Genomic DNA, 25,779 nt, shown 5'->3' with positions numbered 1-25,779 from the left:
AGAGCCATGAGATGCTTTCACTAGAGTTATGGCTCCAACGCTTCTGCTTCCAACTCCATTGGAAATCCACTGGATAGCGCAAAAAGACTCTTTGGTGAGGAGAAGAACAGGGAGAGAGGAGAGGTTTCTCTTTGCTTCAATGGAAAACTGAACAAGAGATTGAGTAAAAGAGGAAACAGAAAATTTTTGCACCCGAATTTTTCTGCTCTCTTTTTGTGAATTTCTAATTGTGTCTACCATCTGTTTTTCTCACTAGAAAGTAAGAAACATAGGGGGCGTGAAAGAGGTGGGGGAAGAAGAGAGTGAGAAAAGAAATTCAGTCAACATAACACATCAGTTTTTTTCCAATCAAAGTCACATTTAACGGTCAACGTCCATATGAGTTAATGGTTAGGTGAAATTGCACCCCTTTTAAAAGTTTTGGGGTGACATTGCTCCCAAAAAAAAAAAAGTTTAAGATACCAAATACCCTTGAAACTTTTGTGCCCTAAATCCTTTTTCTTTAATATAAAACTAAAACTTCTCTTCCTCATATTTCTCTCACATTTTTTACCTATTAACCCAAAAATGAGATATAAAATCTCAGAGAACATAATAGTAGTTAAAATCATGTTGGAACTCTTTCCTTGCCATCAATTAATGAAGTTGAGATTTTTCAATTCTTGATCCATATCTCCTAAAACACACACACACATATCAGAAAATATGATAGAGTGGTGAACCATACCAAAGCCTTCCTTCGCCATCAACTAATGAATACAAAATTTTCTCGATACTGTAATAGCACTCCTGAACTGCATATGCCATATATTCATCCCTACATATTCTGTTCCAAAGATCTGCCTGGGTATCTTTGCAGTCTACAGCCAAATCAATTGCCAACAGGATCTGGAAATGCAATATCATCCAAAAATTTGACAGCGCCCCAGAATATTACAAAAGTCATTTCAAAAATCTGACCCAAGTAATGCATATTGCACAATAGGCCATACCTTACTACTTAGAAGAAACAAAGGCCATTGAACTAATCCTAGACTCCCTGTATTGCTAGGGATAGAAAGCAGGTCCATTTCCCTGGGACAAACAAAAGAAACTAAATTAATGTGCTCCACGCTAGAGCAAGACTTGTTGAGCAAAGTCAGACAACTTAAACATAGGCAAAGAAGCAAATACAGGCATGTATTACTTGTTATAAAGAAGCAAACTCTATGATATACCTGTTGCTAATAAAATCTTCTTCTCGCAGGCTTTTAATTATCTCATTCCAAAATGGAGCAAACATGGCCGCATATTCTTTGTTGTTATCCTGAGATTCCTGCACAAAAATGACCACATGTACTAATATTGCATACCGAACAATACTCAAACAAAAGGAAAGTAATGCTAAAACAAAATCATTATGAACTTCAAGCTAGGTGGAGAAGCATAGAAGAGAAATGTAATAACCAAAGAGTTCTAGTTTCCTCAATTCAAACAATAGATATTAAGGTAGTAATTAAGGGTTAATAATTCTCTAACATAAGAAGGAATAATAATAGATGATGTTGATGACAACAACTAAAATAAGTAACAAACTAACAGCAATAATTGTGATAAAACACGTGTCTCTCAAGCTTGGACATTGATAAGCAGGTGTCAAAATTGAAAAGCAATATGTTGATTGTTCATGCCATACACAAGTTTTCTTTAATCCATACCGTCCATAAAAGCACCCTAGATGGTCCCCAAGCATGGACTAGATGGCAAAAAGTACTTCCTATGGTCCCAAAGCTTTTTGGCATAAAGTTAAGGCTAGTATGGAAGATTAGGTCTTCTTTTTCTAAAATTGTTTCCTCTTTCCTAAAACTTCACCTACACCCTAATCTCCTCTCCTTCTCTCTCTCATATTGACTACCTCTTCTTTTTCTTAAATGTTTCTACTCTCAAGACATTTTCGTTTTCTCATGAGCCTCCCCCATTAGATGGTACATGTTTTGTTTTTATAATTTTGACAATAATTAGTTAGTTATAGACATTAGTTAGTTGCCATTGGGGGAATTTGAGATCCTATAAATACTTTTATATTCAATTGTATTGTTGTTGTTAGATCAATAAACGTCAGATTATTTAGAACTCTTCATCTCTCTTTCCCTCTTCCTTCTCCAACCTCTTTTCTCTCTTCTCTTTACCCTTCTTTGTTCTTCTCTCTACCTATCTTCTACACTCATCTACTCTAAAATTACAAACATATAATAGTGGCATCAGAGCTAGACTATCCTTGGCACTTCCATTATTCATGTTCGATGGTATATGGTGAAAACTCGCACCCAGAAACAGCAAGAAATGGATGATCAAGTTGCAAGACTAGAAGAAAGATACAAAAATTAGATACCTTATCAGAAATGGTAGAGGGTATCTTTAACAAACTACAGTTGCTCATGCGCGATAGAGAAGAAAGCTCAAATAACCATGATAGATGAGGTCATCGCGAACATAGACACGAAGAACGTCAAAACATAGATGATGGATCACGCTACAGAGAAGACTATAGGTGGCCAACCCAATTTACAAAGATGAAATTTCCTAAATTCTCACGCTCCGATGTGGTAGATTGGCTCATGCGCTGTGAAGAATTTTTTGGTCTCGATAATGCCCTAAATGATGACAAGATTTGCATGTCAAGCATCCATATAGACGAGAAGGCTTGGTCATGGCATGTCGCGGTAAAGAAAACATGGGACAACATCGAACCTACTTGGGCATTATGAGTGATTAGTTATGCCTTTTGGCTTTCACTAATGCTCCGGCAACATTCCAAGGAGCCATGAACAACACCTTCCGATCATTTTTAAGAAGGTTTGTTCTTGTATTTTTTGATGATATATTGGTTTATAGTGCTAACCTTGTCGACCATGCACAGCACTTGAAGCAAGTTTTCTCGGTTCTAAGAGAAAACCATTATTGTGTCAAAAAGGGTAAATGTTCTTTTGCTGCCACTGAGGTGGAATAATTGGGACATTTAATTGGAGATAGTAAAGGCAAAACTGATCCTAAGAAGACACAAGCTGTAGTTGATTGGCCTGAACCTCAAAATATCAAGCAATTAAGGGCATTTTTAGGCCTAGCAGGTTATTATAGACGCTTCACTAAGGGTTATGGGATTTTAACTAAACTTTTAACTCTTCTCCTTAGGAAGAATGGGTTTGTATGGTCACAAACAGCCACTGATGCATTTAATAATCTTAAAAAGGCATTGATTTCTGCACCTATACTCACACTTTCAGATTTTTCAAAGCAATTTGTAGTTGAGGCAGATGCTTATGGAATACGAATTGGAGCTATCTTGATGCAAGATGGACAACCTATTGCTTATTTTAGCAAGGGATTGGCTGAGAGACATTAAGGGTTATTGATTTTTAAAAAGGAGTTGATGGCAACAATGTTGGCTATGCTTCATTGGCATCAGTATTTGGAAAAAAAGAGATTTATCATTCGATCAGACCAAAAAATCTTGAAGTATTTGACAGAAGTCAAAAACATCTTTTCAGATGTTTTGGATTGCTAAGTTGGTCGGATTTGATTATATGAGATTCAGTATAAAAAGAGACATGAAAATTCTGCAGCTGATACTTTATCTAGATTGCCCAAACAGCAATTATTACAGATCATTTTGGACACTTCTTCCACTGAAATGCTTTCGAAAATTAAGAAAGGTTGTCAAAATGATGCTGTAGTTATAGAAATCCAGCAAAAGGTTCAAGCAAACAATGGATTTTGGGGTCATTTCTCTTAGGATAGTGATTTATTAACGAGAAAAGGGAAGCGGCTAATTGGTCATGATCTTGTATTGAAATAGCAAATTCTTGAATGGTTGCATTCTAGCCCTCAAGGGAATCATTTAGGCATTCAAGCTACTTACCAGCGGGTTAAGGCATCATTTTGGTGGAAAAAGCTTAGTAATGATGTCTCAGACTTCATCAAACACTGTGATACCTGTGCACGATGTAAATATGAAGCTATTGCATCCCCAAGGCTGTTACAACCTTTGCCTATACCTAGTAGAATTTGGGTAAGTATTACTATGGATTTTATTGAGGGACTTCCTAAATCTAATGGTAAGGACACGATTTGGGTTTTAATAGATAGGATGAGTAAGTATGCACATTTCATTCCTTTGACTCATTCTTATTCAGCATTTTCCTTAGCACAAATTTTTATGGATTATGTTTATAAATTACAACTCCGCCTATGTTTATAGCCGGTCCCAAGCCCGGGTAAAGGAGGAGGATTGTGTTAGGCCATCAACAGCCAATGTAAAACTTTGTTGAATCTATCATGAACATGGACAATAGACGTTATAATGTTAATGCTAGGTCGTTGCCCGTAAGTAACGCGCTGCATGGCTCGTGTACGGTGATAAGTGAGTTAGAGCCGCTGCATCGGCGCCCGGATGTAGTGTTAAATGAGCAAGGACTACCGCATCATTCTGGACGTGCGCGGCTAAAGAGGTTAGTCCATGAGAACAAAATTAGATTTAGTACTTGGAATGTTGAGACATTGAATTGTAAATCTGTAGAGGTTGTAGGGGTTATGATTCAAAGGAAAATCAATATCCTTTGCCTGCAAGAAACAAAATGGCGTGGAGAAGAAGCTAAGGATATTCAAGGTTTCAAACTTTGGTAAACTGGAAAAGTAAGTGCACGCAATGGAGTAGGCATCATTATGGATAAGGAGTGGAAGAAGAACGTTGTAGAAGTTAGCAGAATTGGAGACAGAATTATTTCCTTAAAAATGATAATTGGACGTGAGACTATTAGCACCTATTGAGGAAAAAATGGTAGAAAATCAGTTGAGATGGTTTGAGCATGTACAAAGAAGACCAAAGGAGGCACCAGTGAGAAGAGTAGAACATATAACTTTGAATTCAATTAAGAGGGGTAGAGGAAGGCCTAAGAGAACACTCTTGGAAGTTGTTGAACGCGATCTCTTAATTAATAATATTCCTAAAAGCTTGATAAATGATAGAGCACAATGGCGTCTTGCAATTTATGTAGCCAACCCCACCTAGTGGGATAAAGGCTTGTTGTTGTTGTTATTGTTATTGTTTATAAATTACATGGTGCTTCTGCTGAAATTATATCTGACTGCGATCCAATTTTCGTAAGTGGGTTTTGGAAAGAATTTTTGCAGATTTTAGGTATTTAACAATAACTCCGCCTATGTTTATAGCCGGTCCCAAGCTCGGGTAAAGGAGGAGGGTTGTGTTAGGCCATCAACAGTCAATGTAAAACTTTGTTGAATCTATCATGAACATGGACAATAGACGTTATAATGTTAATACTAGGTCGTTGCCCGTAAGTAACGCGCTGCATGGCTCGTGTACGGTGATAAGTGAGTTAGAGCCGCTGCATCGGCGCCCGGATGTAGTGTTAAATGAGCAAGGACTACCGCATCATTCTGGACGTGCGCGGCTAAAGAGGTTAGTCCATGAGAACAAAATTAGATTTAGTACTTGGAATGTTGAGACATTGAATTGTAAATCTGTAGAGGTTGTAGGGGTTATGATTCAAAGGAAAATCAATATCCTTTGCCTGCAAGAAACAAAATGGCGTGGAGAAGAAGCTAAGGATATTCAAGGTTTCAAACTTTGGTAAACTGGAAAAGTAAGTGCACGCAATGGAGTAGGCATCATTATGGATAAGGAGTGAAAGAAGAACGTTGTAGAAGTTAGCAGAATTGGAGACAGAATTATTTCCTTAAAAATGATAATTGGACGTGAGACTGTTAATATTGTTAGCGCTTATGCGCCGCAAGTCGGGACAGAAGCCAGTCTTAAGGAATTATTTTGGGAGGATCTGAAGGGGTTGATTCGACACATACCACAGAGTGAAAAGATTTTTATTGGAGGAGACTTTAATGGGCATGTCAGGAGGGAGGCTGGTCAGCATGTGAGGGTGCATGGTGGTTTTGGTTTTGGAGAGCGAAATAATGAAGGACAAACTCTTCTTGATTTCTCATTGGCGTATGATTTTAAAATTGCCAACACTTGTTTCAAGAGGAGAGAGGAGCATCTCATCATTTACAAAAGTGGAGCCTCAAAGTCACAAATTCAAAAACGTTTTGTAAAAATTGTAAGGTGATCCCCGGAGATGCTGTAACGACACAACATAGGGTCCTAGTCCTTGATGTGTGTATTATGAGTAAAATTCAAAAACGTCGACCAGTAGTAGCACCAAGGATTAGGTGGTGGCAATTAAAAAGTGAGAAGCAAGATATTTTCAAGCGAAATCTTTTGGACAAAGGAATTTGGGAATCTCAGAGAAGTGCTAACATCATGTGGGAGGATATGGCTAAAAAGATACGGGAGGTTGCAAAAGTAGTTTTGGGAGAATCAAAAGGTTCTGGTCCGAGAGATAAGGAGACTTGGTGGTGGAATAATAGTGTACAGGACAAAATCAAGTATAAGAAGAACTGTTTTAAAGCCATACATTTGTGTAACAATGAGGAAAATTGGGAGAGGTACCGTATGGCTAAGAAGGAAACTAAGAGAGCTGTGGGTGAAGCTCGTTCTAAAGCTTTTGAAGAATTTTATAAGAGCCTTGAGACGAAGGAAGGAGAACGAAACATTTATAAGATTGCCAAGAGTAGGGAAAAAAAATCAAGAGATCTAGAACAGGTAAGGTGTATTAAGGATGAATAGGGAAAAATTTTAGTTACAGATGATGAAATTAAAAATAGATGGGAGGCTTACTTTTCCAAACTTTTCAATGATGGAGAGGGTTCATCTAGTAACTTGGAGGATTTAGTAACTGGTGAAGGAGAACAAAATTTGTCATTCTATCGAATAATACGTGATAAGGAAGTAAGGGAAGCTCTTAAGAAAATGGCAAATGGTAGAGCCAACGGACCTGATTGTATATCTATCGAAGTGTGGAAATGTTTAGGTGAAGAAGGGGTGAGATGGTTAACTAAGTTATTTAATGTGATTTTACGGTCCAAGAAAATGCCTGATGAGTGGAGAAGAAGTACATCAATTCCTATTTATAAAAATAAAGGAGATATTAAGAATTGTACTAACTATAGAGGGATTAAACTCATGAGCCACACCATGAAATTGTGGGAGAAAGTAATTGAGCACAGGTTGAGATCGGAGACAAGTATTTCTGAGAATCAGCTTGGTTTTATGCCAGGTAGATCAACTACAAAAGCGATTTATCTATTAAGAGGATTAATGGAAAAGTATCGTTGTAAAAATAAAGATTTACACATGGTTTTTATTGATTTGGAAAAAGCTTATGACCGTATACCAAGAGAAGTGCTTTGGAAAGCGTTGGAAAAAAAGGGAGTACGGATTGCTTATATTAAAGCCATACAAGATATGTATGAGGGGGTAAAAACTGGTATAAGAACGCCTAGTGGTCAAACAAAGGATTTTCCTATAAAGATTGGACTTCACCGGGGATCATCTCTGAGTCCTTATCTGTTCAACTTGATCCTAAATGTTTTGACAGAATATATTCAAGGAGAAATTCCCAAATGTATGCTCTTTGCGGATGATATAGTTCTTATAGCAGAGACAAGAGAAGAGGTTAATTGCAAACTTAAATTATGGAGGAGGACATTGGAGTCGAAAGGTTTCCGTCTGAGTAGGAGTAAGACGGAATATTTATATTGTAAATTTGGTAAGAGACTATCTGACAATAATTTGGAAGTGAAATTAGGAGATCAAATTATACCTCAAGTGAAAAAGTTTAGATATTTGAGAGCCATTATTCAAAATGATGGTGAAATCAGTGGAGATATTTCACATAGGATTCAAGCTGGGTGGTTTAATTGGAGAAAAGCTAAAGGAGTTATTTGCGACCGTAAGGTGCCTAATAAACTTAAAGGAAAGTTTTATCGCACTGCTATCAGACCGACAATGTTATATAGTAGTGAATGCTGGGCTCTAACGGGACAACAAGAGCATAAAGTTGGAGTAGCAAAGATGAGAATGTTACGATGGATGTGCGGACATACATGTAAAGATAAAATTCAAAATGAGCACATACGTGAAAAAGTGAGGGTAGCACCTATTGAGGAAAAAATGGTAGAAAATCGGTTGAGATGGTTTGGACATGTACAAAGAAGACCAAGGGAGGCACCAGTGAGAAGAATGGAACATATAACTTTGAGTCCGATTAAGAGGGGTAGAGGAAGGCCTAAGAGAACACTCTTAGAAGTTGTTGAACGCGATCTCTTACTTAATAATATTCCTAAAAGCTTGATAAATGATAGAGCACAATGGCGTCTTGCAATCCATGTAGCCGACCCCACCTAGTGGGATAAAGGCTTGTTGTTGTTATTGTTGTTGTTAGGTATTTAACAATATCTTTCTACAGCCTATCATCCTCAAACGGATGGCCAATCCAAAGTATAGGTGTCTAGAAACCTATTTAAAGTGTATGTGTTGGGAGCAACCCCAGGAATGGAATAGATGGTTGTCACAAGCTGAATGGTGGTATAATACTACCTTCCATACAGCAACTAAGACCACTCCTTTTGAACTTCTATATGGTCAGGTTCCTCTTCTACATTGTCCTTATTTACCTCAATTCTGTTTTAGATGTGTTAGACAAGTCCTTCACAGCCAGGAAAGAGATGATAAAGGTTTTAAAGCATCATTTGCACCATACTGCCAATATGATGAAGTAAAGGGCTGATGCTCATAGATCTGATCAAGAATTTATGGTGGAACAGTGGGTTTTTCTTAAGCTACAACCTTACAAACAATTATCTGTTGCTGCTAGGAGTTCTCAGAAATTAGCACCACAATTTTTTGGCCCTTACAAAGTATTGGAAAAAAACATGACTTGCCACCTAACTCTAGGGTTCATCCTACCTTCCATGTGTCCTTGTTAAAGTTGTGCTCCGATCCTAAAGTGAAGCAAAGACATATTCTCCACTTGATTGGCCAAAAATTCCAGCCACAATCAAACCTGAACAGATTATATAGAAAAGAGTGGGTCACAAGAGGGGTCGAATCATTACTGAAATTTTAGTTAAATGGAAGCAAATGCCAGATAAAGAATCATGTTGGATGCCTTTGTACCACTTTCAGCAAAAGTTTCCTGACTTTGTTATCATTGATCCTTGAGGGCAAGGATCTCTTTTAGGGGGGTATTGTTACGTTTTTATAATTCTGACATTAATTAGTTAGTTACAGCCATTAATTAAGAGCCATTGGGGGTATTTAGGATCCTATAAATGTTTTTATATTCAATTGTATTGTTGTTGTTGGATCAATAGACATCGGATTATTCAGAACTCTTCATCCCTCTTTCCCTCTTCCTTCTCCAACCTCTCATCTCTCTTCTTCTTTCTACCTATCTTCTTCTACACTCATCTACTCTAAAATTACAAACATATAACAGTATAGGTACAAAGCCTTCCCAAATCATCTTCCCCATAACTAGTGAGTATTCAAACGGATCTAGACAGGAGGCTACAGCTTTGCAGTTTGAAGTTGTCATGACTCATGAGTAGATAGAAAAAGTCACGGTTAACAAATTCATATGCTTATTGTTGCTCTGTTTTGACATTTTTTTTGGCCTTTGATGTTATTGAAGGGGAAATAGATGAAGGGTGCTAAATTTCTTATTCATCTTTCTTTCTTCTTCATCAATGAGGGCTGAGCTTTCCTTTTCCTATGTTTTTTTTTTTTTCTCAACCTATTATGACCCATCAACCCATCATGTTTCCTAGTCGAAGCCAAGTCAATCTCAGGTTGACGAGGTTGATCGAAAGTTGATACTTCCCTAGTTTTCTTGCATTTGGTCAGTTAATTGATTCACCGGCCAATCTAGTCCGATTTTTTACAACATGATCACAACTAATGTCACCCTACCAAGCACTAGTGAAACCGAATTCAAGGCTTTGGTGTCAAATAAGAATATGACCATGTAATGGCTGATTGATTCTATGAAAAATATGACCATGACAAAGAAGAATATGGGATATAATCTTCATATTCTACAAATACATCATGTCAAGGAGATTCAAGAGGCTGTTAAAAGAACATGATCCCTCTAGTCCTATTTATAAAACACTTTTAACCAAATAACACAGATTAAAAAAGGTGATTAAAATTAGTTAAGAGCCTTGATTTCTTCAAAAATTTCTATAAAATTCCCAAATTGCCCTTAATTAAAATTAATAACTTCTAAGTTTTAAAGTCAAACATGCCACCCAATTGAATATAGGGACGTCTTAGGAAAAAACCCATTAATGCTTCATTAAGTTTTATAACATGTCTTATATTAAAGACCAAGCAAGACTTCTAAAAAGTGTCTTATAATAACGACTAAAGGAATATTCTATTAGGGGGAAAGAACAATGGGAGATATTATAGGCAACATTAGGAAATCAACGCTAAAGCTCCTCTAACAAACAACTAGGAGCCACATCATAATGACAGATGGGGATAAAAAAGGTCAATGAAAAAATGAAAATCCAATTAAAAATGCCTAGGATAATGTGATAAAATGGCAACCACTAGAATTGCCCCAAATCCTTTCCACCATCATAAGAATAAGCATGTGAAAATTTATCTTCATTTTGTAAAAGCGAAGCTCGATTAGAGTCTGTTATGAGTCCCATATCGAGAAGCCACATTAGTGGAGTGTAGTTTATAAGTTAGTTGAGCACCCCCCTACGAGGCACCTTTTAGGGGTGAGTTCTACCCGGAGTACTTGTGGTCGTGACATTGGTGCTCTCATTGAGCATTGCTGTTTGTGAAAAGGGCTGACCGACTGAAGGCCAAGTGAAGTTCTGTGGAGAATGATCCATCGTGAACTCTGGCTCTTAAAGGATGGTTATGAGTCCCACATCGAGAGGCCACATTGGTGGAATGTAGTTTATGAGTCAGCTGAGTATCCTCCCCGTACGAGGCACCTTTTAGGGGTAAGTTCTACCTAAAAGACTTGTGGCTGTAACATTGAAAAATGATAGAGCTGGTGATTCCCTAAAGATTTGAATATCATTTCCTAAGACCTACGGTAGACAATCTAGGAAGGGTAAGTGATTTAAAGAAGGCTGAAAACTAGTGGTCGAGATTTTTCCCAAGGTTTTTATCTATAGGATTAAAGGGTAAAGGACAAGTTAGGTTAGGTATAGCCAAAGATATAGGTAGTGTTGGTAAGAGCAATTACCACTTTTTGGCTCTTTAAATCCATTCTTTTGTGTAAAGGGAAGGGTGTGATGTATTTTGTATCTTGAATGTGGTAAGGAGAGGACTAGCCTCTCAAAAGCCAGTGAGTGTGTCTGTGTTGAGTGTAGCTGCGATTTATCTTTATTACTATGATTTCTGTATTGTAACCAAGGAATAGGGTTTTATTGTGAATCAAGGAGGTCTTTTGTAACTCTGACTCAATTCATCATCTTATTAATATTAACACCTCAGGATTTCCCTTACAGTCTCTGCTGTGCTGTTTCTTGTGTTTTTAGCTCACTAAATCAATAGGGTTGTATCGGAGTCTAATAGAGTTGACATAAATTCCTACCAATTTTTGAGTTCCTGATTCGCCAACAAAGGTTGTGACAAACATAAAGCAAGCTTGAAGAACTAAGCTGCAAGCCATATATAATCAATATTTACCCCTTAAATTGAAAGGGAAATAAATATTTTCCTACGATTAGGCATAAGAAATTTTTTCTTTCAAAAGCCAAGAAAACAGAAAAGAAAAAGAAAAGGCAATCACTAATTCATTAGTAAGTGCCTTAACCAAAATAAAATCATTAGCCAGTGGTAATAGATGCAGCCATATGAAGACTGACATAGAAGGCTCTCCTGAACGCAATTGACATTTTCAAGAACTAAAAATTATCCTGCTTTGCAACAACTCTTAGCAAAATCCTCCTACAAATTTGAATTTCAAATAAACTAATTTTACAATGATCTGAAACCAAACAAGAAGAAAGACCCAAAAAAAAAAAAAAGAACCATTCATAACTTAAAACTGCATTGATCAATTAAAGCTTAATTGAAACATAAAACAGGTGACAACATAAAACTTGAGATGGCATCTGAAACACCACAGCAACCAAAAAAAAAAAAGGATATTTGACCTCACCTGAGATGATTGTCTGTTGAAAGGCATCCTGAAAAGCCACATTCAAAGCAACTTTCAAAAAGGGAAAATAATAAAAGGGGGAATATGTGCTTACAATAAAGCCAATTTCAGTCAAGCATCAAGTCTTCAAACATGTCAAACATATAGTGAAAAAGGCACATAGCAAATGCTGCCATTCTTTCACAGCTAAAATGCCATGCTGTTTAAGGCTGCCCTAAATATAAACAAGCATCACATTCAGTCCCCACCAATAAATGTGTTTGAGGGAATATTACATTATTTTTGTTAATAATTATCATTTATTAGCATTATTCATTTGGTTTTATTATTATTTATTACGTTTTATCTCTCCTAATGTATATATGTAGGACCAGTTTGTACATCAAAATGCACATGAATAAGAGTGCAATTTTTCCTCTCTCAAAATACCACATGGTATCAGAGCATCAAGCTCAAAAACTCAAAATTCAAATTAAGATCGTTCTAGAATAACTAGCTTGAGACTTCCTAGGCATATGAGGGCATTCGTGTGGATAATGGTGAGGCAAGTTTGGACTCTCACTGCCACCCTAGATGTGCTTAGAAGGCTCTGAACAACAAAACCCAAGATAGCAACGGTGAACGGATGCACATGTAGTCCACACGCGCCACCCCAGCTAACTGCATCAAAAAGCTTCAAGCAGCGGGTCAAGACTTCATTCAAGCCACGACCTCGTCGGATAGCGACAGCGCACTCTCTCTGGTCAAACCCATGCAACTCCGGTGTATGGGTACATTGTTTTCAAACCACATCAGTCCTTATGGTGTCATTAGTGCCCTGTTTTGCAGTGCTTGGAGTTATATTGGGTTGTGGCTTTTAGTTTCAGTCTATCACATTTTTTTTCCTTATTTGAAGCGCAATGAGTAGTACTATGGATACTCCTATGCAGTGTCGTGACTAATTTTTCCAAGTCTACACCTATGGCATTAGTAGCCAAAAAAAAAGGTCTTTTCTACATGCTTTAAACAGTAGTGTGGATTGTGGATTTTGGGGCATCCAACCATATGACTAATTGTCATCAATTGTTCACCACATGCACTAGGAATGTTAAAGTGAAAATTGTAAATGGCTCCTTAGCACCTGTAGCGAGAAAAGGGAGTATCCATGTATCAAATTCTATTGTTTTGGAATCTATCCTCCATGTGCCAAGACTTGATTGCAATTTACTTTTAGTCAGTCAATTAACCAAGCAATCAAATTGTTTTGCTAAATTTCTCCCGTTACATTGTGTATTTCAAGATCTATCATCTGGTGTGACAATCAGTAGTGCCAAGGAGTACAAGGGGCTCCATTCTTTAGAAGTTGTTACTCGAGTGGGTGACTTACCTATTGTTGGGAATTCTATATCTACCTCTAAAGTTATTGATTTGACATTATGAGATAAAAGGATGGGTCATCCTAATTTCCATTACTTTCAACGATTGTTTCCAACCTTAAGCCCAAATCTGAATCATAATGAAATCTGATGTGAGGTGTGTGAACTTGCCAAACACCATCGAACATCCTTTCCAAGAGCCAAATATACACGCACCAAACCTTCCACAACCATTCACAATGACTTGTGGGGACCATCTTGTACTCCAAACCATACTCAAACAAAATAGTTCATCCCCTCCATTGATGACCATACTCATGTTTGTTGGATTTATCTTTTAAAAAACAAGCCTGAGGCTGCATCCACATTATTGAGTTTTCACACCATGATCAAAAACCAATTCAATACTAGCATCCAAGTCTTACACACCGATAATGGTAATAAGTAATTCAACCAGTCTTTATGAGTAATTTCCTCCAAACGCATGGTATTGTCCATATAAGTACTTGTGCCCGAACACCCCAACAAAATAGGGTTGCAAAAAGGAAAAACAGACATATCCTTGAAGTTGCAAGAGCACTCATGTTCACTTGCAATATACTAAAGTTTTATTGAGGAGATGCCATTTTAACCGCAACCTACCTCATCAATTGAATGCCTAGTCGAATCTTATCCTTTGAAACTCCCCTCAAAAAATTGCAAAGTGTTTTTCCCACATCTCATATTGAAACCAAACTTCCACTTCGTATTTGGTTACACAACCTTAATTCATATCCATCAAAGCTGTAAACTTGATCCTCAAGCTATCAAGTGCATCTTTCTTGGCTATTCTCCTACTCAAAAAGGATACAAATGTTTTGATCCTGTTTCTAACTGCACCCTTGTAAGCCTTGATGTTACCTTCCATGAAGAAACTCCTTTTTATTCCAATTCTTCAATTCAAGGGGAGAGTATAGGTAAATCTTAGACTTGGGAACCAGAACCTAACACAAAATATGTATTTCTTGAGCCATTACCTCCTGTACCAGAACCATCACCCTCATCAACCTTTTCTCTTATGCCAGAGTTTGAGGAAAACAAGAAAACAGAGAGAGATGTAGAAAGACCACAAAAGGGAGAGTTGTTGGTTTACACTCAAAAGAAGAAATCAAAAAATAGTAACCAACTTGTACCTATAGCACCAAGAGAGTCAGAACCAGAAGTAGTTCCTGAAGCCGATATACCAAGGATGGATCCATCCAATGAGCCAGATGATTCAAAACAAGGAAGTGAATCTGCTAATCTTGATCTACCTCGGTATTGTACTTTGCATCCAATTTAAAAGCATGTATCCTACAAGGCTCTCTCTCCTAGTTACCGAGCCTTCATCACTAATTTGGATACAGTTGTTATTCCTAACAACATCCAAGAGGCACTGGGAATACCAAAATAGATAAATGTAGTTATGGAGAAAACGAGAAGTTTGGAAAAAAAATGAAACATGGGACATTGTTGAAAGACCTAGAGGTAAGAAATTGGTTAGCTGTAAGTAGGTCTTTACCCTAAAGTATTAACGCTGATAGCACACTTGACAAGTTAAAAGCACAGCTAGTAACAAGGGGTTTCACCCAGACATATGGTATAGAATAAAGAGACGTTTGCACCAATAGGAAAACTAAACACTATCAAAATTCTATTGCCAGTAGCAGCCAACCTTGAATGGCCACTTCATCAACTAGATAACAATTATGCCTTTCTAAATGGAGAATTGAAGGAAGAAGTCTACATGACTCTATCTTCAGGGTTTGATCGAGGCAAAAGTGACAAAGTATGCCAGCTAAAGAAATCCCTAGCTTGAAACAGTCACCTAGAGCGTGGTATGATAGATTCTCAAAGGCTCTAAAGTCAGAAGGCTACAAACAAGGATTATCAGATCATACAATGTTTGTTAAGGCTAAAGGAGCCAAGAAGTACATCCTCATTGTGTATGTAGATGATATAATTTTTATAGGAGATCATGTTGAGGAAATAGCAAGGATAAAGATTGTCCTTGGTAAGGAATTTGAAGTCAAGGATCTTGAAATACTTTCTCAGGATGGAAGTTGCAAGGTCAAAATCGAGGCATATATGCATCTAAGAGGAAGTATATACTTGATCTTCTAAAGGAAATTGGCATATTAAGTTGTAAACCTAAGGAAACTCCTATTGTGATCTTGAGAAAGAAGAAGTCTGAGAACAAATAGTAAGGAGGAGTCAAAAGGAGAAGACAACTCTAATGATGAGGTTGACGAAGACGATAAGGAAAAAGAAGAAACTATTGATAGATACAAGTATCGAAGAGTGGTTGGGAAGCTAATTTATCTATCCCATGCAAGGCCAGATATTGCTTTTGCTATCAGTGTAGAGAGTCAATACATGTGTGATCCAAGGAAGAAACACCTGAAAGCTGTACACAGGATTCTTAAATACCTTAAAGGTACACCTGGTAAGGGATTGCTATTTAAGAAGTATGATTAGAGGACAATTGAGATCTCTACAGATGCAGATTGGGGTGGAACCTATAGAAACAAAAGATCCACCTCTAGCTATTGCTCGTTTGTGTAGGGAAACTTAGTGACTTGGAAAAGTCAAAAGAAAAGTTGTATCCAAAAGCAATGCTGAATCAAAATTGAGAGCATTAGCTCAAGGAATTACAGAATAACTCTGGATAAGAAGGGTCATAAAAGAAATGCAGTTTAGAATTGATCCACCAATGAAGTTGTATTGTGATAACAAAGCTACCATAAGCATGGCATTGAAACCTATACAACATGAGAGATCTAAACATGTTGAATTGAATAGACATTTTATTAAAGAGAAAGTAAAGGAAGGCATTGTATGCTTGACATACCTACCAATGAAGTTACAAGCTGTAGACATGCTAACCAAGGGACAACCTAAGCCTGCCTTTGAGAGTTGTATAAGCAAGTTAGACATAATTAGCAACTATGATCCAACTTGAGGGGAAGTGTGGGAATATTATGCTATAATTGTTAATAATTAGCATTTATTAGCATTATTCATTAGGCTTTATTATTATTTAATAGGTTTTATCTCTCCTAATATGTATATATAGGACCAATTTGTACATCAAAATACACATGAATGAGAAATACAATTTTTCCCCTCTCAAAATACCAGTGTTATTCCAACATAAATTAAAATATACAAAAGAATAAGGCTGTAAAGAAGTGATTCAGAAAAAAAAAACACCTCACAATGCATCAGTTAAAACATCTATAAATGATAAGCAAGCCATATTTCCAAAGGAAAATGCTCCAGATTAGAAAACTACCTTCTCATTTTTGGAGAGATCATACGGTCGGCAAAGGCTTTAGGGAAACTCTCAAAACGTTTATGCACCATTTCAAGTGAGCGTATCTACAAGTCAAAATTTGACAAGGGAAGTAAAACAAACCATGAAGACAAGAGGATGAAATGTGCATTCAAAATAACGTATACATTTTCTTCAGTAGGTAATTTGACATACAAGTATAAGGCTCCCTTAAGGGCTTTTCAAGCAAGGGAGTGCTCTGGTAGGATGTGCCTTCGATAAAGTAAAATTTGCAATTCTATTATTTCAGGCTGACCAATGTCCTTACTATTGTTTTGTAGTTTTGTTATCAATATCGGGGTATTACAACCAATGCAAAAGGCAGTCATCAATTACTTTAGTAGTTGAGTTACTCATCCAAGCAACAAAATTGTACCATTTATAAGTATTACAATATTGACAAGAAAAAAAGGAAGACAAATAATTAAAAAAAATCAGTTTTTCTCCCATATACCTCACCCAGTCGTGCCCGTGCACCCATTACACCACCAACAATTGCTGACAAGACTGTGTACCAAATGTGAATATCCATGAGATAAATCTGTAAAGCAATCAAACATTAGCACAACATGATACCGCCAATTACAAGAGTAGAGGGCAAATACAGCACCTATCAACTAGAATAAAACTTGGACATATGCTTTGGTCTCAAAAACAAAAGAACCTTCACTAAATCACTAAATAGACAAAAAGACCAACAGAAATGCATGAGAATCACAATCTAGAAGAAGTGACATCCAAAAGAAGTAATTATGCAATCCCACAGATGATCAGCATTAAAATGATGAATAAATGAGCAATACTCACAGCCACAACAGGAGCCCATAAGCTAACTACAGTCAAAAAATTGTTATTCTCTGCAAAAAAAAAAACGCAAGCTTAGATCAATAAAATAGCATTTTGCCATATTGATGCTCAGACTACAATAGAACATCGGTGTAGGAATTGCAGTGATTCAGAACTAGAGTCCAAACCACAGTTGGTGATCGTTGGTTTTTGCCATTGATAGATGAACACACCAATCTTATTTTGGTATTCCTTTTAAAGGACGACTCTAAATCAGCGCCCATAAAAAAAAAAAAAATCTATTCAATGATTCAGAACCAGTTCCAAGCTCAAATCAGATTGCTCTGACAGATATGATTGTGATTTGAAGAATTTAAGTTCCAACACCATTTATTAGTCTCTGCATAGGAATCATTAGCTAACAGCTAAAAATTGACTTGCCAAGGGGATGAATCAGTCATTAAGTAGCATATGGAATTATGGACCACCCATGGCTCTGAAATGTGGGGCTCCATCGTAGGCACTCATTTGAAGAGCCAACATCCTTTATACGCTCACTCTTGCACACCAAGTTGCACCTTTCCACAAATAGCCCTTTTTAAAGAGGCTTGCCCCAGCTCTGAACTAATTGATGAAGACCACAACAAATAAGGGGAAATTGGCCTTAAAATCAACTTCTAAGGGGAAAGAATCATGTCCCAAAAATCGCATGGACTATCCTTGGCCCCCCAAAGAGAGACTCAATCAAAGATGCCTTCCCCTTTTAATAATTACAAATGTTAGTCATGCAAAGATGCAAGTAAAATGGGATATACCCTCACTGTACTTTAACTCTATGGCTAGTAAACTTAATCAAATCCAGAGCAGGGTTAATATGGATGTAACATGGAGTGGAGTGTGGCATAGGGTTTGAATGTATTACCAGAATTTTGCTACTTTAAACTAATAACAAGTGAAATAACATTGTATGAAACAGAAACTAAATTGCTTTAACGAGCAAACTAGAGGGACAGCATCACTCTGATTCAAGCCAAGGGCCTAACTTGTTTCAGGAGGCAAACTAGAATACTAAAGTGCAATTAAACCATAACATAACCAATTTTATACTTACTCTTTGAGATCAAATCATGCCATGAGTAATTCAACAAAGGAAGATCCACAATGATATTGGTAGGACTGACAAGAGGTTTGATCTGCAATATGAGGAACAGAGTAGAACTACTAAATTGTGCTAATAAAACCACTTCAAATACTCTTTTCTGCACTGAAAACAAATGCAAAATAAAGCAAAACCCCTCGATTATTATAACCTTGTTATTACTGTGACATTATAATCAAAACACAATCACTTACCTGAAGAAAGTATGCAAAAGTGAATTTGCAAGCAAAGATCACCAGCCAGAAGAGCACGTACCTGCAGAAGTTAAAAACAGAATTGAGAATTAACCAGCAAATATGAATATTATCATTAGGCACCACTTATAACACAAAAAATGAATATAAGACATAAAAGACCTTCAAAAGTTCTCAAAACATGTATCGCTAGTAATCAAACAGAAGCACCAAGGCAGCTAGTTCACAAGCATACAAAACCATTTTGATTCAATCAACCAATGTAATACAAATAGAAGCATCAAGAAAGCCATTAACCATCTTGTCCCACTAGGGTACTTTTAATCGGACAAGATTTCATAGCTAAGTAGCAACTGACCTACAATAATCACTCATCTTCTCATAAAGGCCACGTCCAACATAGTACCGTTCCTGATGTCATCACAAAAGCAAGAACAACGTTATAAAAATAACTTGAAAATTACCCCTAGCCATTAATTAATTAAAATACATTACCTGATAAATCCACTTAAAAAATTGAAAGAATGATTGATCAGACATTTCAGAAATTGCATGACATGCTGGAACTTTGAGGAAAAGTGCAAGGAGTAGGCGTAGAGCTGCATATACACCAAGAACAAGGATGTATATCCGAAAATAGAATGAGTTATCTGAACTACGATCATTCCTCTCCTGCAAAACCTTCCTGTAATTGTTGCATTAAAATATATGGTAAGATACCATAAACAAATGAGATGTATGGTAAGCTAATGGCAACATGTATGATATCATGCAAAATTGAGACACAATCCTATTTCACACAAGAACATCTTAAAGATAAGAACTTACAGATAAAGATATGTCACAAACACAGAGCTCAAGCCACCCCAGAAGAACTGTATAACTAGTCTAGAAACAGCCATGCCCCTTGCAGTTGTGTATGCTCCAAAAGTAAGCAAAACATCTAGACAAACTATTTCCCACATATAAAAGGTAATATTAAAATTACTTGTCATTAAAAAAACCAACAGCTGCAGAAAACACTAAGAGCTTACTTTTGATGAAATTCATAATCGCAAATGATGGCCCAATGCTAAGGATTGTCTTAAAAGTATCCAAGTCAATGTGTCCATGGTTGAAAGCTATTATTGTTAAAGCCTGCATCAAGCAAGATGACATACTTCACGCTGAAAATTCATTATCCATGTTCAAACCTAACAATAATAATAATAGACGAATGAGAAAGGTAACCTGGAACATTAATGCCAAGAAAATCCATAGACGATGGAAACTTCGATACAGGTGTAGAAAAGTTCTATGCTCAACAAAACTGCTTTTACCAGTCTGCCACCACACGTCCAAACAAAAATGGGGAAAACAGTGGTCACATAAAGTGAATATACAAACTTATGCATGAACAAGAATATGATTGGCCACCACTTCCCCATCCCACTTTTTTCCATCATTCAAACTATTTAACAATTTTTGCATCCTAGGCATAATAGAAGGCACAAGAAAATCAATTCATTCTTCATATCATTACATCTACACTTCCTTCTATTTATACTAATTCCCATGCAGAGAGTCTCTTAACTAACTGATCCCTAACATCCATGGAATAACAATTCTCACACCTAGGCCAGAAACGCTCTAGGCAAACTCAAGTATAGTAAGTGCTAGTATAGCCTCCATAAACTTCATCTGGATTACAAGAGCGGAGAAGGATTTTAACTATTTCAGTTACAAGCATAGAAGGTCAATTACGTATTTTTTGTTATTTTTCTCTGACATGGAAGATTAAATAAAAGAGAACCACAGCAGAACCTTTTAAAAGCAGGGAAAAAGCACATCTCAGTGTTTCTTAGTAGTGCAATTAAATAAAAAGTAACTAATAGAGGGGGAAAATAGTACAGAGGGAAAGAGAAAACAGAGTAGGATAAACAATACCCAACATTAACGAAATGGCTTCAGAAATATTTTACATATTAAAAAAGAAAACATGAACAATTAGGACTCCAGAAAAGTATCATCCATTGAAAGTGAAGGATGAGTGAATAAAGCAACAAAACAAACCCGTTTTGACTTCTTTGGCTTTAACAAGAATGATGACTCTCTCTTTATTGGCCAACCTAAATCAAAACAAGTAGGTGACCTGCATAGAAATCAAGGTTAGATTGAACAAGAAAACACTGGCCAAATTCTCATTTATGATACTAACCAAAAGTATTCATTGAAGTCGTCATAATTTCTCCACGCTGAATGTGCAGCTTTCCCATTATCGTTATTAGAAGCTTCCTGCATTGTTTATTGGATTGTGGCTATGTAAAATAAAGAAAAAGGTACACTAGAACAAATAAATACATATCTCCTTCTTACCAATGCAATTATACAAGATTATTGAAGCTTGTCTAAAGTGAACTAAACAGGCAAGAGCACTAAATGCTTCATGATACAATTTCATGATTACAAATTCAAGAACAAGTCATAGGCAATTGTTTCTTTTGTACAACGACCAGGCCCAACTTATTCAACAAGGATGTTCTCTTGCTAATAGTGTGATATACGCAGTAAAATCCAAAATGTGAGGTCAAATTTTCTTTATATTTTCAACTTCTACTCAATTACATTTCTTGAAAGCATTAAAATTAGCTTAGTTGTTTCTTTCTAGAATGTGCATGGAATCCATCTACAATAAAATATTGATCCATTGGGTAATGGTTCAGCCATCAAGTTTAACCGCTATTTCATTCTTCAAAACCAAGACTGCTTTAAACCCAAGCTTACCTTCATAAATCCCTAATAAGCTCCAATCAAGTTCCTACCCTTCATCTTTCCACATAATACTGACCTTAATATGCCTCATAACGTTTTCAATTCTTTACATAAATAATGGCAAAGGACCTATCCCTAATAATATTTAAAGGAGAAGAGTGAAGCCATCAAAACAGGTTAAATAAGTTAAACAAGCCAACCTTTCCCAAGTTGCAGGATAAACAGGCTACATCATTTAACATATATTAATTTGGTAGGTTGAAAATTGAACCCAGCTCACTAGGTGGGTTAAATGAGTGAACCCGTGCACTTAACCCACCAAGATAATTTTTATACATCCTTCAGCAATAAACCTTCTAATGTCCATCACCATAAAAAACAAGAATGACAAAAGAAAAGAAAGAAAGAAAGAAAGAAAATCTTCAAATATCTTATGTTATTATAAAACCTCAAGCTTCAACATATAAATTGCCTTCTAGATATAGTATCGCTATCAATAACAATGTCATCTGAAATAATTTTCCAAAAATGCAAAGGTCCTATGAAAATATATTTCACAAGGTCAGGACACATGGAGAGAGTGAACTTGCTTACAAAAAAGCAAATTAAGAACGTAGACAAAGTGGAATGCAGAACCAATGAACTATGTAGAACACAAGGCATGCTGCACACAAAATGTTGACCAAGAGAAGGATGAAGGATGGGCAAACATTAGGGTTTTTTTAAGATATTAATTACAATAAATTATTCAATATTATGATATATTAATTTGGATTTTGAGAGAGCTTTAAATTGTGATAGACTCTGTTTTGCTGGAAAAACCTACAAGATGAGATTCAGAAAAATACAAGAAAAGGGAAAGCATCTTTCTAAGGGGCAGAACGTTGACCTTGCTCTCCTTACTCTTAAGGAGAAAGCTAGTCAAACCTGGTATTGACTCAAGGTGGTTTTAGGTCTGCTTTAGCAGAACGTGGTGTGGGAGACTGTGCACTTTGCTGTTGGATTATAGTAGCCGTTAGTTTCATTTTGGGGTGTGGTCATTACTTTTGGGTTTTGTTGAAGGGAGAGACTAGCTCTCAAAAACCAGAAGGCATGCTTAGATAGCATTGCATATGTTCTGGTTCCATAGTTGTTGTTTGAGTGTTCCGGCTGTAACTAGGGAATAAGGTTTGTTCTAAATCAATGAAGTGTCTTTTGTAACATTGATTCAGCCTTTTGGAATTATTATTATCAAACCTCAGCATTTCCCTTGATTTGTTGGTCATTAATCTCTATTATTTCTGCATATTTATCTGTTTAGCAGTAGGGTCTCATCAAATTGCTTTTTTCATTTTAATACTATATAGTGAGTTAAATGGGCCAACCCATCTAACTCTTGGGTTGGCTCATTTAATCCACCAAATTAGTGGATTAAAAAAAATTTCCAAGAAAAAAAAAATCTCTAGTTTATTTGATCATAGTCAAAAATATATATATATATATATATATATCTCCAAAGCAAGCCTCAGCTCAACTTGCCAAATTAGTGGGTTAAACGGGCCAACAGGCACAACACATTTTGATGGCTTTAGAGAAGACCAGCAGATAAGATGCAAAATTTATTTGAAAGATGCTAACAAAAAACAAATGCAAACAACAAAACTATAGAAAGGGGGGAAACCAACTAACCGCCAACATAATCTCATACATAGGACAGATAATTTGCTCAAGAAAGGAAACAGAACCACTGCTGGTGCAGCTTACAGCAGGACTAGCTTCTCCATGATCCAAAATAGCGTCCAACTCTTTTGCCATCTGGATAACCATTAAATCAGTTATGACATCTTCGCAAAAGAAATGAAATAAACTACCTTTCAGCATATTAGGTTTTAGCATTTTAAAAGGCAAACATTTTAAAGGACAAAACTGATGCAGCCCAAGTACACTTGAAAAGCAAGATAGCTCTTGTACTGTCCTTTCATTAAAAAATAAGTTCATCAAAAAAATAAATTAAGATTGAAAAAGAAATAAATTTACATAATTCATCTGTCTTCTCTTTTGCATTCAAAACAAAGAAACGGTATACTTCGAAAGAACCATAGTGACTGTTCCCAAAACTTTTTTGTAGAATACAAAAAATGGCTGGAACGGCCGCTTATTAAGCTGCATGTCTTTTGAGAGTTAAAAATAATTAAATTGCAAGTTTCCAATACAAGGAAACAACTACAATAAGTTTTGCATTTGGTTCTGCCAACACTTTCAACTTATAGAAAATAAACCTCTTAAAATCCCACAGAAGTGTGCAATTATCATAAAAGACCCCCAACAATCTATTAAGTTGTAAGTTAGTCTCCAACACAGTTGAGAGCATAACATTAATGAAGAAAACAACAATACAACAATAATAAATGAAAAAACCTAGTACGGGGAACAATCATCAATTCAAACAAAATTACATTTCAACTTTCAAGATCCAGCATATTACGTTATATTTAAAAATAAAAAAAGAGTGCGTCTCTTTTTATTTTTTATGAAGAAAGACATTGAAGAAAAGAGATAATGATGCTAAAAATAAGAGGACAACAAATCCACCCCAAACAAAAAATATATTGCAACCTGATTGCATGCTCTTAATATACATTGAATCAATAATGCCACTACATGTAATCATCACCAAAAATTAGAAAATTAGAAAAAGCATAATAGGAGACTCACATTGTGGAAAATATAGCAAATGCATTCCGGAAGAAAACGGACATTTGCAGCTTCACCCCATATAAGAAAGTACAGGGAAACCAAAAACAGCTTTCTGTCCCTGTTAATGGCCTCTAAACTGCATAGAATAAATAAAATCAAGTAAACCAGAGTACAATACAGAAAAGTTGTTCACTGTATGAGATAGTCTAAGTCATGACCTGTTCCATGCAAGTCGGATTCGCAAATATCTGCACCATTTGATATAGTTATCTAGCACCTTCAAGAAGACTTCATTGATTGCTTTCTCATCTATTTTCTGTACAATTCCGCCAAACAAAAGAATAAGTGCCAAAGAAGGGTCTATTGGCTGGTCCATAAGAAATTCAGCAGAGTTCTGATGCAAGAATGTCAGGGCTGACAATCATGCACGCACGCAGAAAGTCTACCATTGCATTCATCATATAACGCTACAATCTCCTTACTTCATACTCATAATGTAGCCACTGTTCCTTGTACAGGACAACTGCATACAGAACGTGGATTCTTAAAAAGCCCACTAAAATCTAAACAGATGCGTTGCCCATTAAACTGGGCCTTGAAGGAAGAGTGAATATCTTGTGCAGGCAAACATTCACCTGCTAAAAGAAACTAAGGTCATGTTTGGTAGTAGCTCCTTTGTTTAATGGAATGGGAATGAGAACAAGAATGAGAATGGAAATAGAAATTGGGCCTACCAGAGATCCAATTTTTATGTCTGGTATGAATGAAGACATAAAAATGTTTGAACATAATGAAAACATTAAAGAAATTCAAATGACACAAAAGCACATTGTTAAAAAAAAAATTAAAAAAGGAAAAAGGAAAATAGGTTCTTGGTTCATCCTCCTTGCCAAGGATAAGCCAATGGCAATTTGAGAACAATAAAACTTTTGAAGATTAAGAACAAAATAAAGCCTACTCAAAATGACACAAAAGTAATGGTGGTGGAGACGAGCTGCAGATATCCTCGCATTTATTAGTAAATATTATTTATTTATTGTAAATAGGTTATTAGCTGGCCAGATTCATTTGTATCATTATCTTCCCTGTAACTCGGCCTATCCCATGATTTATGGCCTATCTTTACTGCTTTTGATTCTCTGTAAACGTAAATAATCCCTCAAAGGGTTCAGTGATGAAATATAGAAGAATTTTCTCTCTCCGGTCATGAGCCAACAGCAATGGTGGCACAGGCTGAGGCTTCGATAATGGAGATGAGGAAACAACATGAGCACGAGCAAATGGTGATGGTCCAAGTCTTCAATGACAGGGATGTAGCAACCTTGACCACATAACAGTGATAGCGATGGCAGCAAATCAAGAACAAGAAGGTGGCAATGGCGGCTAAAATAGATGTCAAGATGTGTGAAGATGGCTA

At 36.4% G+C, this 25,779-nt stretch overlaps 1 protein-coding gene across 3 annotated transcripts in view; it reads right to left on the bottom strand.

The window, feature by feature from the left end:
* Window positions 1–25,779, bottom strand: part of LOC129308386 (callose synthase 10) — a 53,667-nt gene that overhangs the window by 22,171 nt on the left and 5,717 nt on the right. For all 3 annotated transcript variants that reach the window (XM_054949498.1, XM_054949497.1, XM_054949496.1), the window contains exons 8-26: window positions 24,581–24,678; window positions 24,381–24,498; window positions 23,355–23,480; window positions 21,133–21,209; window positions 20,988–21,066; window positions 20,166–20,258; window positions 19,970–20,072; window positions 19,764–19,887; window positions 19,431–19,620; window positions 19,294–19,346; window positions 18,936–18,996; window positions 18,694–18,775; window positions 17,604–17,653; window positions 17,251–17,337; window positions 16,758–16,843; window positions 12,090–12,117; window positions 1,218–1,315; window positions 993–1,074; window positions 728–888 (exon numbers count right to left, since the gene is read on the bottom strand). In XM_054949498.1, coding sequence (XP_054805473.1) covers window positions 728–888; window positions 993–1,074; window positions 1,218–1,315; window positions 12,090–12,117; window positions 16,758–16,843; window positions 17,251–17,337; window positions 17,604–17,653; window positions 18,694–18,775; window positions 18,936–18,996; window positions 19,294–19,346; window positions 19,431–19,620; window positions 19,764–19,887; window positions 19,970–20,072; window positions 20,166–20,258; window positions 20,988–21,066; window positions 21,133–21,209; window positions 23,355–23,480; window positions 24,381–24,498; window positions 24,581–24,678 — 1,796 coding nt within the window. The remainder of the gene's footprint in view (window positions 1–727; window positions 889–992; window positions 1,075–1,217; window positions 1,316–12,089; window positions 12,118–16,757; window positions 16,844–17,250; window positions 17,338–17,603; window positions 17,654–18,693; window positions 18,776–18,935; window positions 18,997–19,293; window positions 19,347–19,430; window positions 19,621–19,763; window positions 19,888–19,969; window positions 20,073–20,165; window positions 20,259–20,987; window positions 21,067–21,132; window positions 21,210–23,354; window positions 23,481–24,380; window positions 24,499–24,580; window positions 24,679–25,779) is intronic.

The sequence above is a fragment of the Prosopis cineraria genome, unplaced genomic scaffold (assembly GCF_029017545.1).
Source record: "Prosopis cineraria cultivar Desert tree isolate PC_DT_omini unplaced genomic scaffold, ASM2901754v1 PC4, whole genome shotgun sequence".
Lineage (NCBI taxonomy): Eukaryota > Viridiplantae > Streptophyta > Magnoliopsida > Fabales > Fabaceae > Prosopis > Prosopis cineraria.
This window is presented reverse-complemented; position numbering and strand designations above follow the sequence as displayed.